At 40.2% G+C, this 15421-nt stretch overlaps 1 protein-coding gene across 4 annotated transcripts in view; it reads left to right on the top strand.

Moving 5' to 3' along the window:
• RPS6KA2 (ribosomal protein S6 kinase A2) overlaps positions 1-15421 on the top strand; it is a 285035-nt gene that overhangs the window by 239170 nt on the left and 30444 nt on the right. For all 4 annotated transcript variants that reach the window (XM_086877952.1, XM_086877953.1, XM_023923711.2 and 1 more), the window contains 3 exons: positions 1439-1503; positions 9302-9404; positions 14082-14212. In XM_086877952.1, coding sequence (XP_086734078.1) covers positions 1439-1503; positions 9302-9404; positions 14082-14212 — 299 coding nt within the window. The remainder of the gene's footprint in view (positions 1-1438; positions 1504-9301; positions 9405-14081; positions 14213-15421) is intronic.

Here is a 15421-nt window from a genome sequence, read left to right on the forward strand (position 1 = left end):
ACCCACAGACTCCTCAGCGGGGCTGATCACCTCTGAGCACATCATTTTGTATTGCAGGCAAGGATTGTTCACCTTCATGTGCATAACTTGTGTTTGCCTTTACTGAAAAATTACTGGGATGGGGAATTAATCAGGAGATCATCCCTCCTTGCTGTTTTCCAGCAGGTCTATCAGACAATCCTGCATGTTATGTTTACAAAGTGTTTGCTTCCCATGTCCATTCATCAGTGAATGTTAAGCAGGCTGTAGGAAGCAGTTCCTGATCACTGCATTTTGACAAACATTGATAATGATCTTGTACACAAGGAGAGCAGACATCACATTTTACAGAAGCTTGAGTTGACAAGGCCTTTGTAAAGCTGCTTGTAATGTTGATCTCCCCAAAGTACAAATATTGCACGTATAAAAACCTAGGTCTTCTGAGGTGCTGAGTGCCTCTTGCAAGGTGCTTAGGAATTCCAAATCCTTTTGGTAATCAAGGTTGTTCTGCATGCTTGTGAAGAAGTAGGTTGGGTACCCTTCAGGAATTGATTCCAGAATTGCAATGCAGAGCATTTGTTTCCAGAGCTCAATTCTCCTTGAAATGAAAATTCAAGGTTCTATTAATAAGGTCAAATCAACTCCAAAAATGGCGTTCTAATTCCGCTCTGACAGTTCTTTTAATTATTACTGAGTACCTGTTTGGTTCTGTGATAGCACTGAAACAAATAAATTGAGCTAAAAGAATAAAAAGGTCAATCTTCAGTGAAAACATAAGGCAAAAGTAATGGAGGAATAAGATTCATTACCAGATCTCAGAAGACTTTGCCTAAATTTCCCACAGTAATGTAACATAAATTTAATAGTGAAGGAAACATAACACCGAGAGTGATGATTTTGGTACTCACAGGAATTTGAAGACAGTATATAAAGAGGGGGAACCTAAAACCCTGGCTTACCTCAAATAATTTTGGAGCCTTCTGACATTTTGGCACTTGTAGTGCAGCTTTTTGTGCCTGTGGAGAACAGTAACTAGTCAAGCTTGGGAAGTCAGTGTGCATAGAAAAGCTGCCACTGGTGGAGCCTTGCCAGAGTGTCGGGCTGTCCTGGGGCCTTTCCTGACCTTGCTGGTGCGTGCACTCTGCTGTGGCTAAAATCCCTTGTCTCACCCAAAGCCTTGTTTTACTTTTCTCTAACTTAGTAGCTAGAGAAAAGTAAAAGAAAAGTAAAAGAGCCTTGGAATCAGAGTCTCATTAATGAAGTGCCCTTGGCTGTATCTATGTCAGTCTTTACTGTGATGGCAGCTGCACCACTCAGAATTTCTTGACTAGAACTGTTTAGATGGAGACTCTCACTTTGTCAGAAGAAAACTGGGGATGGGGAGGGAGAGTGCAGAAGAGAAATCATGCAGCTCTCTAATAAGCATGACTTCATTTTGATTATTTTGTTCTCTTCTCAGGTGCTGGATTTGATGGAGTGGAAGAAATTAAACGTCACCCTTTCTTTGTTACTATAGACTGGAATGTAAGTGGAGCAGTGTTATTTTCCTCTTAGCTACATTTTTTGAAGACAAACTGCCATGCTTAGGAATAGGATTACTTTCTCTAACAGAGAGAGCCTAACTTCTCTAACACAGAGGAGTTAGAGCCTTTTCAGCAGGTGCCTCTGTCTCTCTTGCGTGCATGTTGGCATCAGTACTCAAAATCAAATGAAACATGATTCAAGTAAGGCATGTCAGATGTGATTAACAGAATGGTCAACAAGGATTTATTTTATTGCTATCAGCTACAACTCATAAAGGTGGCGGTGCAGATTACCTGAGTATTTGATTTAGACTTGTAAGAGGTTAAATCTCACATTTTCAGCATCGTAATTGTTCAGATTAACTCATTCTTAGACAAACCTGGAGGCAAACATTTTTCATTCTTGATCTGGACATCTGCCAGTGCATCAGAGCTGCTGTTTGCCACATCCTCTAGCATTTTCTAGTTTAATTTTATCCAACTTGTGTTATGGTATTGTTGTGTCTCTTCAGTATTTAATGCATTCACTCACGAGTGCTAGTACAACAGATAACATTGATGTGGTTCTTAGGATAAATTCTGGTAAGACTGAGTGAATTTATGTGACAGAGACATTCTCAAACTGCTGCCCAGGACTTTGCAGTAAAGCTAATTCCTGTGTGAGATAACATTTTGTAGTGCCCAGGTAGAGTTTGAAAGGCCCACAAACACATTTATTTTGGAAAAACTCATTAGAAAGATCTAATTTGAGTTGCATGTTAAAGAGTTACCATAAGTGTATTAAAACATAATCAGTGAAGCTGGATTCTGAGACTTTCCTTTGTAGTCCAGCTGACTTTTGGTCACATTAAATATATTCTGGAGTCTAGAGTGTCTTTCCTTTTCTGCTTCTTACTAATCGTGTGATTCTGTATGAAGACTTTACATTTATGAGAACAGTAAGTGAAAATAAAACATAGAGAATCCAAAGGCTCAGGTTGTTGTTGATAATGATAATGATAATTATTAAATAATATTATTAATATAAATAACAATAATATTGTTTTCTGTATTCTCCCAATATCTCTGCAGTCTTCAGCTTTGCAATCAAAATACGGGTCAGATGACTACATCTTGATGTAAAAAGAGACACTGTAATCTCACTGTAACACTGAGAGGGTCTCCCTCCCTCCCTCCCTCCCTCCCTCCCTCCCTCCTGCACTTCCTTCCTTCTGCACTTCCTTCCTTCCTTCCCATAAATAAATGAGGCTCTGCATTTTGGAAATGTTTTCAGAAAAGTCAGTTCTGTCCCATAAGAATACTTAAGACCAGCTTCTGTCATGATAATTGGTGATTGTTTCAAGCTCCGTTCTCTAGGGAACAATTTCATGCCTGTCCTAAGGAAACTACAGTCCTCCATCATTTGAAAAACGCTCTTATGGTTAGGGAAATATCTACCACGAAGAAGATAGGTATGCCTGAACATGCCTTGGAGCTAGAGAGGAAGGTGAATTTAATTGCCTTTTGATGTGTTATCCAGCCCTCTAACTCTGCCGTGAAATATAGCTGTAAAAATCCATTTTAATCCAACATAATTAGCGCTTATTGCATTCTCTCAGAGACAGATCACTATTACACTGACCAGCTATCATCTTTGTAATATATTTCCTCATTTTATCCTAATTTTGCCATCACTCAAGGAGATCTTGGGAGGCTTATCTCATTCCAGCAGCTACAGTACTGTATGTGTTTTAGAGCAGGGTGAGCCTGGCCCTGAGCTGGAGCCAGGACTTTGACTCTCAGTGATCACCCCACCAGTTGTTAACGTGTTCTCCATGGACAGAAACAGAACAGGGTCAGAGAACAGAAATGGATCAGACACAGATGTTTAGAAGTGATCTCTGTACACTTGCAGGAAAAGAGTCCCTGGTGCCCTCATTTTGGTCTCCCATAATGTATACAGATCTTCCACATCACTTTGCACACAGTCAGCAAACAGCCCTGTAGAGATGGGACAGAAATGATGCTTTGCTTTATGCTTTGGCCATATAAAGACCTCAGAGAGCAAGAGGCAAGCTCTTTTGGAGAACTTCTGTGCTACCTTGGCAGCTATGATAGACAGGACTGCTGTGACTGACAGCACAGAAAATTTCAGCAACTGTCATAAAACAATTCTCCATCAAAAACCTCTTGTCATGAAGATTAAGAATGGGTTAGTGTCTGCTAGAAATGCAGTGTGAAACAGGTTTGCTTTTAAGCATGATTTTTCCTACAAGAGTGACATGATAACCAGGAACAAAGCACCAAGTAGCATTGTCTAATTTTAAAGAGAGATTCAAAACAGAAGTTAGCTTCTTCCTTCTAAGCCACGTGTGAAGTCTTGATGTTGCAGTGGTAGTAGGACTGCAGATGGAACCCTGTGACTCAGGCTTTCATTTCACAGTATTTCCAGAGCTGTTCCCTTGGGGTTTGGATTGGGGCTGGTTATTTTCTCTGTCCATGGAGTGCTCACCTGTTGGGGCAGTCATTTCCCATCTCTTACTGCCTTCAAGCAGACACAACCAGATGTAATGTCTGGTTTGGATGAATACCCCGTGGAAATGTCCTACACAGTGCAGGAATGGTCCCATCACGATGCTGCAGGCGCTGCTGCCAAGCCAAGCACAACGTGCCAGTAGCATGTGACCACTGCAGGCAGAGGCAATAAGGGCAATCCTGGGAAACATGAATGTGGCCAGGGAACCCTTCTCCTCCTGGCCTTTCCCAGAAGCCATTCCCATATTCCAGGGTGCCATCCTTCAGCAAAATCTCCAGCCACCTTAGGTTTAACTTCTGGCTAACTTCTGCACTAAACAAACTGTGGACAATTTGACACAGAGTTTTTATGCCCAGATTTAAATGGTGGCATGACACTCCCTAAGACTCACATTTTTACAGCTGTTATCCTGTAACAAAGCCCTAAATTCTCATTTCCCAAAGTGAAAAACAGCTGGAGGCTTCTGGAAATATCAGTCTTGCTGCTGTGAGGCATTTAGCAGGCACCATGAAGCAAATTCAATAGATTTGTTGTTAAGTGGATGGACTGTCTTTCATGATCAAGGCTGAGATGCTCAGAAGAGAGATTAAATGTCCAGCTCCTTGACAGTTTTACCTGCTTATTAACCTTGCACCTCCTTTTCTTCTTAAGACCAGCAGACCCAAAAAGAGTTGACCTCAGATAATTCAAGTCATGGGCTCTGAGAAAGCACAGTCTGGCTCCTGATTTTTTTAACTACTGTTTCTTCTTTCCAGGTCATGCATAATGAATTTCTGGCTTTTCATTGAAAATGAAAAATGAAATCCCATTTTGCAGACTGCTGTTGGAAGAGTGGGACATAAACAGTAGTTTCAGACTGCATTGGAACTGGAGCAAATTACATGATTGACAATGAACTGTCAAATACAGCTGAGGAAAGGAATGGGAAGAAAGTGGATTCCAGATCTTTTTCCTTTAATATTAATCAGAGATCAAACTGAACGAAAAATGTGAATTATTTAATTGCAGATTTTACCAACAGCAAAAAATTAATCCTGGGGTCTGAATTCTGCTAGCTTTTCTATCATTTGCCTGCAATAACACTGAGTCATTAATCTAGGATTGGACAAGCATTTCAGAGTGTAGTTCATCCTTTTGTCTGCTTTTGTCTGCTTATTGGATTTGCCATGACAGGTGTATGTATCAAGGGAGTTTGTTCTCACACTACAACTGCACCACTGTGGAGGGTAGCATCTCTCTATTTCTAGAAGATGTCTAAGGAATAATTCAATTCTTCATCAAAGAAACTCAGCTGAGGAAATGACTAAATAGTTTTTTAATGAAATTAAACCATTTCCTTTTTCTTGATATTTACCAGGCATGTGTACAGAGTATTTACATCTCTGGGGTTCTTAGGAGTGTGAAATTTTTACAGATGATGAAAAACTAACTACTTATTAATAAGAAGAGAAAGAAACACAGTGTGACAGCATTTCATTACTAGTCTCTCTTGTGTATTACTTAAGTTCCAGCTGAGGAGGTGTTCAGATGAAGATCATACTAGGGATGTGGCAACATATTTTAAGAAAAGGTCAGTGGCACCTGGATTAAATAAAAAATTAGTTATTTCAAATAAAAATGTTTTTTTCTGAAATCAGAAAGAATGTCCATAGAAGCTCATCCTTAAAAAGCTGTAGAAGTGGTTTCTAGTTAATTCATAGGTACTTATGAAAGTCTCAGGAGGACGTGAGGGGTTGATAAGTAGTCAGAAGCATGGGTATGTATCCAGGCATGAATATCTAAATCAGTGTTTTCACACCTTGGAGTCCATCTCCCCAGTTCTGTGGATTATGCACTCCCTCAGCACAGCCTCTGGATCTCTGTGTGTTATGCAGTGATTCTTCATACCTGTCAGTCACATTTTGCTGTGCTGAGCCAATGCTGTGGCCAGTTTAAAAAATTGGTGATGGAATGTGGGAGCTTATTCTTTACCGGGAAAGAGAAATAGTGAGGCTCTGCATTTGAAACTTTTAGGGCTAAGGAGTGCAGTTCTCGTTTATGGATGTGGGAATGATATGGAAGAAAAAAAATCCTCAGCTTCTTATACCTGTGCAAGATAACAAACATATAATGATCCTAAGTACCCAGCCTGAAATTTAAATGCTCCAGTTAGCACTATGGTATCCAAAGTCTCTTTTAAAAGCCTAATAAAATGCCCCAAAAGATAAATTTGAATATCAAAACTGGAATGTAAACTGGGAAAACTGAGACCATGTTCCCATTTAAACAGACGATAGAACTCACTTTTACTTTTGCAAACAGTACTAAGACTACCATGACTTAGAATGTACATAATGGCTTAAACTTTGCCAGAAGTTATGGACATTCTGATAGAAATGGTCAAAGGCAAGATCTGAAATTTAACTTTCTGTCATTTCCCACTCTGGGTGGTTTCTGCCAGAAAATGTCATGGTCAAGATACATCATCCCCAAATAATTGGGTGACCATGGTAAAAGATAATAATTAATACATTTCCTAAAATTAGAAATAGTCTTGAAAAATCCAAAAGGATCTCAAATCCTCCAAGAGATTCACTCTCTATGTGTATACAAAGCAATCACTGTGATTCTTACAATTTTCTTAGATCAGCTTATGCCAGAATTGTGTTTTGCAGGCTACAGGATGCAGGTTTTTGAAGGAAGAGGCGTTCTGCCTGGAGCAGGCCTTTGTGTTTCACTGTGTTGGGCTGTCCTGTGGTTAGTGATTTGACTTGGGTTGTAGTGGCTCTCTCAGAGAACTGGAGCCAGTGTGGGATGAAGAAGTCCATAGATGATATCTGCTTTTCCTGGTCCGCAATGATTTCATTTAGTTACTCTGTTCAAGAGCTTGGGGGAAAAAATGTTTTAGGCAGTTTACCTTTTGCTCTTCTGTCGTTTAATTTTTATCACAAGTGGGTAAGGAAATGGAAAAGAGAGTCAGCAGGGTTGTGCTCAAAGGAAGTGCCTTTCACTTGCACAAGCAACTTCTTTATTTCCATCCCCTCCCAGAAAAAAAAAATAAATTGTGATTACAAATCTTTAGGTGGCGTGTGACTCACGATGAATCTTAAATCCCTCCCTAGTAGTGAAGGATGTGGGTTAGGGATTCAAAATACAAATGTAGCTCCAGCAGCACTTAAGAAACTACAGATGGGGGAAGGAATTAAGAGGCCAGAGAGAATATGGTTATGATAATGAAAAGAGAGTGCAATTCCTGAATGATGTACAGCTCTGAAACATTTTCCAATTTTTAGACCTCACAGGATGAGCTGTGCAGCTAATTCCGTGAGAAAGCGTGTGCATGTGACCCCATTGCTTTCTGCAGCAGAAGCACTGCAGTTCTGAATTAAGACAAATAAAGGGAAGCTGGGAAGTAAATGGCTTTCTCAAGGTGAAATCCTAGCAACAGAAAAACCTTCAGTAGGTGCTGAGTGCTCTTGTAAAGTTCTGTGCAGACAGAAAAAGATGTATGTTAATTACTAGGTTGATACTGTTCAGCTGATGAGTGACACTTCCTGCTTAAAATTGCAATTGGCTTTTAATTATTTGGAAGACTGGCTTTCCATTGTGGCTCACAGCAGTTATTCATCTGCTTTCCTCTCCAAAGATATGGAGCAGTTTTACGCAAGCAGGAACTTTTTATGGTGAAATGGCCATTAATTATTGCAGAGTCATTTCCAGCCTCACCGTTTCACTTTCCCAAGGAATCATAATTCAACCACAAATATATCCTTTATGTTAAGGCTAATACTATGCTACAGAATGTTCTTTTTCAAGAACCTTTATTTATCAATGCAAAATCAAATTCAAACTATGGGGATGTGTATCTATCTTAGATTTGACCATGTGCTTTGTATTACAGAAGTCAATTCCCCAAAAAACACACAGTTAAAAAGAATCTTCCTGCACTCAAGGAGCTGGACAAGCATTCAGTAACGTCCAGTAAACATTTTGAAAAATCAGCTCATTAGGAAGTCGTTTTAAGAGCTAACATAAAAGTGCATATTGCAAACAGTCATAAAGTTGAACTTTCCAGTTCTTATCATGACTTGAAAGTTTGCACTAAATGTTATATTTATGCTCAGACATGTTAATTACAGGGAACTGTCTGTGGCAACTAATTCAGCCCTTTGAAACCTGAGGACAAAAGCATTGCTAGAAAGGAAATGCAGTCTAGGTACTGCAACACGGAGCAGGGAGTCAAACTGGAGCTCTGTTTTCCACACTGCCATCAGCATGATGTTCAGTTATGGCCATTTCAGGCAGAGATGATGCAAATCATGGCTGAAATCAATAGGGCTCTTTCCATTAACCTCTACAGGCTTTGGAGCAGGTCCAGGCGTCCTCACCTAAGTGTGCATGTCTGTGTGTGTATGAATGCTTGCCATGGAGCACGGCGGAGCAATTTCGTAAAGATCTCTGAGAATGAGTTAAAAGGCTCCAAAGTCCCTCATAATAAAGGCAGGATGTATTGGGATGAATTTAAGGTGCCTGTTACTCAAGTGATCCCCTACACGACCCCTCAGTCACCAGCAGAAACTCGTACACCTAGCAGTACTTACCTGTTACATACATTCCTCATGTTTTCCTTTGTTTTGTTCCCCAGTTCAAGCCACATGTAGAGCTTCAGTGTGATTGCCCACCCATCCACAGTGCTTTCTCCCTAGCATCTTTTGATGGGAATTTCATGTAACCATCAGCTGTAAACCCACTTCCCTTTTACCAAGATATGCTAAAAGAACAAATCTCTCGTTTAGGTTGTAAGGACCAGGCCAAGCCAAGCCTGTTGCTCAGCTCAGTCTGGCAGCACATCAGACCCATTGCTGGTTCTTGACAAATAATAAATGCTAAAGCAGCCAGGGCTTCCTAGCAGCTCTTTGTGCTGATTGCCATTGCTGCACCGCTGAAGTCACCCTGTTTCCTGGTCTTACCATTGCACATTCCAGTCCTGCCCCTGGACCGGTGAATTTCCAGATGCCCCAGCTGGAATACTGTTCCAGTCTGCGGGCTAAAGTTTTTCCAGGACCATTTGTGTTTATATTCAGGATTCCAGTAGCTAAAATGTGCAGGGACCATCCAGGGCACAGAATTTAAGCCGACCAGGAAAGCAAGAACCAGAACCACGGCTACATCATCCTCTTCTGTCAGTCCAGCAAGGATAGCCTGGAGCTGAGAGAGGATGCCCTAAAGAAAGCAGGGGAGTCTATCTCCAGGTGCTGAGAGTGCGCACATTGATGCTGACTGTGATCTGTTTTTCTCCTTGTAGAAACTGTACAGAAAAGAAATCAAGCCGCCTTTCAAGCCCGCAGTGGGGCGGCCAGAAGACACCTTTCATTTCGATCCAGAGTTCACATCTCGGACCCCCACAGGTTAGTAAGGCGGCACATGGACAATATCTCTTTTCAGTTAGTAAATTCATGCTTCCTCTCCCCTCCCTGTTCCAACACATTCTATAAGTCTGATCACCTGTGGCACTACAGGGTTTTGCCATATCCAGCAAGAAGCAACAACTGGTTTTGCTCTTCCAGCAAAAGAAGCTCGTAAGTATTTCACTGACTTCATATTAACTTGTCTTCAGAAAGAACAGATTTCACATTTTTTAAAGGAAAAATAACTATTGTTTTGCTGTTTTATTACTCATCTTTGCTTACACTAGCTAAATTTAACTATTTTAAATTACCTTGGCTTCAAAGAACTTTGTATCTCTGCAAATTAGTATGTAATCATATATTGCATAGATGTTTTATTTAATTATGACATCCCACGGACTGTTAATGTGTGGTTAAAAGCAATGAAGAATCATCAAGTTCTCAGGTCAGCAGAGTTATGTCAACAGGAAATTTGGCCCACAATATTTAGAAAATGCTTGCAGAGAGAATGTTGCTCCTGTCACTTCCTAACAGAAATCCCACACTATACTACACTTTATATATGAAGGTGACTGTTGCACAAAACTCAGTCTTTCCACTCTTTTAAGTGGAAAGCAAGAATATCAATAATGTCAGAGTGGTAATCCCACTTACAACGTTGCCTCCTGCTAGACATGGGTAAGTTACATAACATTTCTGCCTGTGATGTACCTGTGTAAAGAAGTACCCGTTTATATTTTCTAAAGTGTAAAACTTGAATTAGTCGTTTTTTGTAAAACAATCTGAAGGTGGTAAACACTGTAAATGTCACATACTATCATGGTAATAATCAAGTATAAAGTCTCAAGGTTCAATCCTCAATTTCCCCAGAACTGTTGCAGTGAGAGGGAAAGAGCTGAGCTTTCATTATGAAAACACCTATATTAAAACACGTGAATCAAAGATGAGATTTCCTGCAGTTTTTGTTCAGGCTTGTCATGACCTACACCATTTTATCTTAAAACTAGCCCAAACTTCTATTCAAAGCATATCTCAAATTTCTTTTCATGGAGTTTGAAATAAGGGTGTCTACTCCAAATCTTTCCTCAGTCAGTTTTTTTGGGGGTTTTTTGTTTTTATTTTTTTTTGCAAAGATATTCTGACTTTTGCAAACTATAAAAATATTAAATTCTTGCTTTTTCAACTGGGACATCCACCTGTCTCCCATATATGTTGGTCATTTTTTGATATTCCTGTTCCACTGCAAAGAAACATGCTCTTAGGTTTCCAGACATGTCACATATCTGATCTTAACTGTAATGTAGATTTTCAGAGACAAATTTCAGTGATTTCTCTGAAATATTGAAGACTGCAAGTTACTCTGGTCTTGAGGGATGTGTGCTCTGGTGCTGACATGGGAAGTTTCACTGATGTGCAAAGAAGCATTAAGAGTTTGGATTGCTTTGGAAGTTCACACTCCATTGCTTGTACTGATGCCTGGGGCTATATTACACTCTACATGTTACTACTGTTGCCTAATTAAATTTGTAATTTTGTACAAGAGACTGACTTGGAAGGTTTGTTTTGGGGTGGTGGCTGGGGTGGGGAGCCCAAATTCTGCTTTGGGCTACCATGGATATGGCTTGAGAATCAAATATTTCAAAAAAATAGGTTTAATTTGAAGTATGAACACATTTACACTTTCAGAATGATGGAACAGCCCTTGCAGACTGGTAGAATATTTTTCAGCCCCTGACTGTTGACTGGTTGGGTCAAACAAACTGGGGAGAGTATCACAAATGTGTTTAATACTGGCTCACATTGCCAATGGAATAGAGCAACAATATTTTGTGGATTTTCTATCAGGGCATAGACCCCAAACAAACTAACCCTGTTACTGAGAATACCCTCAGATTGAAAGCACTGTAATAATTCCAGCTTCATGATCATGCAGTTGTGTTTTAATAAAGCTGTTAGTCACTACCAAGGAGGAGATACAGAAACATATAGTAATTTTACACTGTCTTTATTAATGAGTTCTCCTGTCTGAAAGCAAGTTTATGTCAAAGTTTTGGATCCAGTAAATCTTGTCAGTGCAGTGATTTGCTGTACCTCAGAAACTTCCTTTACCCTGGAGGCTGAAACCGCATTCTGTGGATTCTTGACTTCAGATCTAAGTGTGCCAAAGATGTGGTTTCTGATGCTGACAGATCATTTATGTGGGTATAGTTTCACATCAGTTTTTCTCAGAGATCTGTCCAAGTTGGAGTTGCTTTTTCTGGCCATTTGCTTCCTAAATTCACCACTGTGGACCCACATCTCATTTGTGGTGACTCAGGTCCTTCCAGGGAGCCAGAGTGAAGCAATCTAGGCTAGAAATGATGATTTGAATAAGGATCAAACCAAGATCATTCTTATGACCCAACTTAGATTTCAGTCCACAAATGTTTGTACTGCTGTAATTGATGGGACAGCAGGCTGTAACCAGCAGGGATGCTTTAGGCTGTCTTTGCTGCTGAGAAAAAAGTATTTAAAATTTCACCTGAAGTATCTAAATATCCTCCTGTGCAAATAAGATGTTTGCTAACCCCAGTGAAACTTAATGAAGGAAATTTCTTAAGAGTTATGAAGCCTTTGAAAACCCTTAAACTTAGATGCTCTAGTGGAACAAAGAATTATTACTTTTTCACAGAAAGAAAGATAACCATGATACATGATGGGTGCTTGTAAGCGGATCTAATTCAGATCTATGAAATTATTCTGATTTATAAGGCCGAGAAAAATGATTTAGGTTTCTGAGCTATCAGTTAATTAACATGATTTATGCATAATTTTGCACTTAGCAAAAATGTTTTAATGGGAAAATCAGTTGTTGGTGATGAATATTTAATGGCAAACACCAAATCATCAATAGTTCATCTGCAGTATTTGCTGAAGCGATTGGCAGTGAATTATGAAGGAACAGTTATTTTTAAATAGAGCTGACCTACTGCTTTAGTTTTAGAGCTGGATCACAGCTTTTCTGAGGTTCAGAAGTGTATTATTGTCATTCCATTTTTAAAAACAAACATTTTTTTTTCTCTTAATTAATCCCTCATGTAAAAATCACTGTTATAGATATGCCAGGGTAGGAAGTATCCAGTGATGCAAGAGGTCTGGTGTGATTCATCCACATATTTCATCCATGCAAGGAGAGTGAATGTCCATGAAAAACACTGAGATAAACAAAAAACCCACATCATTTTACCAAAAGGCAATCTTCTCCATCTGACCTCTGCTTGCTGTCCAATAAGAACACACTGACTTCTGACTCCTGTGAAAGCTGAGGCAGCTTTGTGATGAGAAATAGAATTAGCTGCATTCTCAATTTTGTTTATTCCCAAGCAGATATATATTGGTTTTATCAAGTTCTGACTTCTGCTCCTTTACCCATTTGACCAGTAGGTTTATAAAGAGGGTGTACATTCTAAAAAGTACACATTTGTACATATTTTCAGGGCCTCAAGCAGGTGAGTCAGATATAAAGCTCAGTTGGGATGTATTTTCTTTAGATAACTGGGTATTTACACACTTTACTATAGGGAAATAGCTTTCTAAAGAAAGTTTAGCTCTGTGACTTTGTCAGTAAATCACATGGTGAATTGGAGGAAATGTGAAAGGAGAAAAAAAAACCCAAAACAACCCACAAGCCCCCAAAAAACCAAATAAAAGGTTAGCAAATTTCAGTAATACAGGTTTTATAATACCCAGCCAGTTGCCAAGGAATGGTTTACAAAGTGATTCTTCTTGCTCAGGAAAGTACCTTGGATAAAACATACACTGGGGAGAAAGATCTCTTTAAATCTTTTGAGAATTTTAAGTGAAGCACAGCTCTGCTTGCTTTGTCATGCTGATTGTGGTGCAGGTACAAAGAACTTCTGTTTGGTTATTTCATTCCAAAGGTAGAATAACCCAGGATTTTTTGAATTTTAACCATTCTTTCCCTCCCTTTGGAAAGCCAGGGGAAGGAATTGGGGGAAAAAAATCTCCTAATCACATGGAGGTTAGTTAAAACAATCCTAGTCATTTTTTTCTGCCTGAGGATCGGTCAGCCACTGTTTTCCCTGGAGTACATCCCAGCTCCTAAAGCGGCTCCAGAAGATTCCTATAAGGCCACAAACCATGTAGTATTGTGCTTTTACATTGGTTTCATGCATCCTCTGTATTGTCCTGACCCACACAATGTGCCACTTCAGTCTTTGTAATTTCTGTAGCCAGTTTCTGTAGCCAAGCCATTCTGTAGCTGCAAAGGACAGATAGAGCAGCCTGCAGCTTTCTCCCACTCCCTGGAGAACCTCTGCTGAGCCCTGCAGGGTGCCCTGCCCTGAGTCTCCTCACCGAGCCTCTCTGCCCTGTGCCTCCTCTCTCTCTCTCTCTCTGCACTCTTGGCACAGGCAGTACTTTGCCTAAGAATGAAGGTGGCCTATGAACAAAATCCCTGTATCCAAGAGGATATTGCAAACAATACCCCTGCGCTGTTCAGATCCAGAGGAGAGGGATGGAGAAGGCACACCAAAGCTGTGATATGGAGGTGAATTATATTTCCCTTGTCAGATCTGCTATTGACTGGCAGGGGTGACTTTGTCTGTTGCGGTGCCATGCTACTCCTTTCTGTTCTTTTGTGCAGCTCATAAGGCCATTCTTTTCCTTCTCCTACAGATTCCCCAGGTGTTCCTCCAAGTGCCAATGCTCATCATCTTTTCAGAGGGTTCAGCTTTGTTGCCTCTAACTTGGTGCAGGAGCCTGCACAGCAAGATGTGCACAAAATCACCGTTCACCCAATTGTGCAGGTACCGATGCTGGTTACATTTCACACCTGATGTGCAGATACGTATGTGTGTATTTAAACTGCCCAATGTTCTCACTGGTATTTCACAGCTACCTAGTGTAGGAAGGAGGTGTTTTACATGCAGCATGTAGGTGTAGGAAAATGAGAAGTTTGGGAAGGCTTTTATGTATGAAACGTTCCTCACCACCTTGGCAAAGGAAAAAGGAACTGCACTTTGTCACAACTAAAATAAAAAGTGCTTCTCAATACCTGAAACAGGATTCCAGTTGTGCATGCAGGGCAGGTAATGAAATACTGTTTTTTCACTGAATGCATTTTATTCTCAAGAGTTTTGTCTTGGATTATATGATCCAGTCAGTCTGTGCTGGCAAATGGGTTTGAGCTACTGCTATAGGCTCCCAGAGACACAGAGCTCAACCTCCTGGGTGTAAGAGGCAGAGCAACTCCTGCTGCTGTCCAAGAACCTGGGTGTACTCACCTAAACCAGGGTGCTTGATGGGGGAATGTACCAGACACTCGGTTCTTTGCTGCCATTCCCCTAAAAAACCTATCCAGTTGTACTTTAGACCAGAAACAAATTTCTACAAAAGATTTGATACATCAGAGGACAAATGAACAGGGGAAAGAACTGGGCTGCTTAAAGATGCAGCCAATTTTCTCACTAGGAAAAAGCTCCCTCTCCTACCCACAGCCACAGGTATAAATACTTCAAGGACAGAGACCCTGCCTGTGGTTTTTGTAGGTTTTCATCTCTATTTTAATTGTTTATGGTGGAATATGTCATCTTAAAGATGCTCTGAAGCCACAGTAAGTGAAATGTTACCCAAGTGATTAAATCCCAAAAATGTTATATATATTCATGTGATTTGCTTCGTAAAAATGTATTGAGTATTGATATATATACATCTTAAAATTAATCAGGTTCCATCTGGACTTTGCTAGCAAGGCTACATTTTTAGACAGAGGATTCTGGAGAATTTTTAGAGGTGTTGGTTGTTTCTTGAGTCCTTGGATGGAATTTGCAGCAAAGCCTCAGTTGGGGTTCACCATTGAACCTCCCCAGACATTTTCCAAAGAGCATATGAATTAATGGCTTAAAATATGAACTTCCCTCTCACAAAGAAACTACAGATAAACATATCCTAGACAGGACCTCCTGAGCTGGAGGCACTCCCCATATATGGGGTATCTCTCTTGGGCACTGTGAAGC

The sequence above is a fragment of the Cyanistes caeruleus genome, chromosome 2 (genome assembly GCF_971803275.1).
Source record: "Cyanistes caeruleus chromosome 2, bCyaCae1.hap1.1, whole genome shotgun sequence".
NCBI classification, from domain to species: domain Eukaryota; kingdom Metazoa; phylum Chordata; class Aves; order Passeriformes; family Paridae; genus Cyanistes; species Cyanistes caeruleus.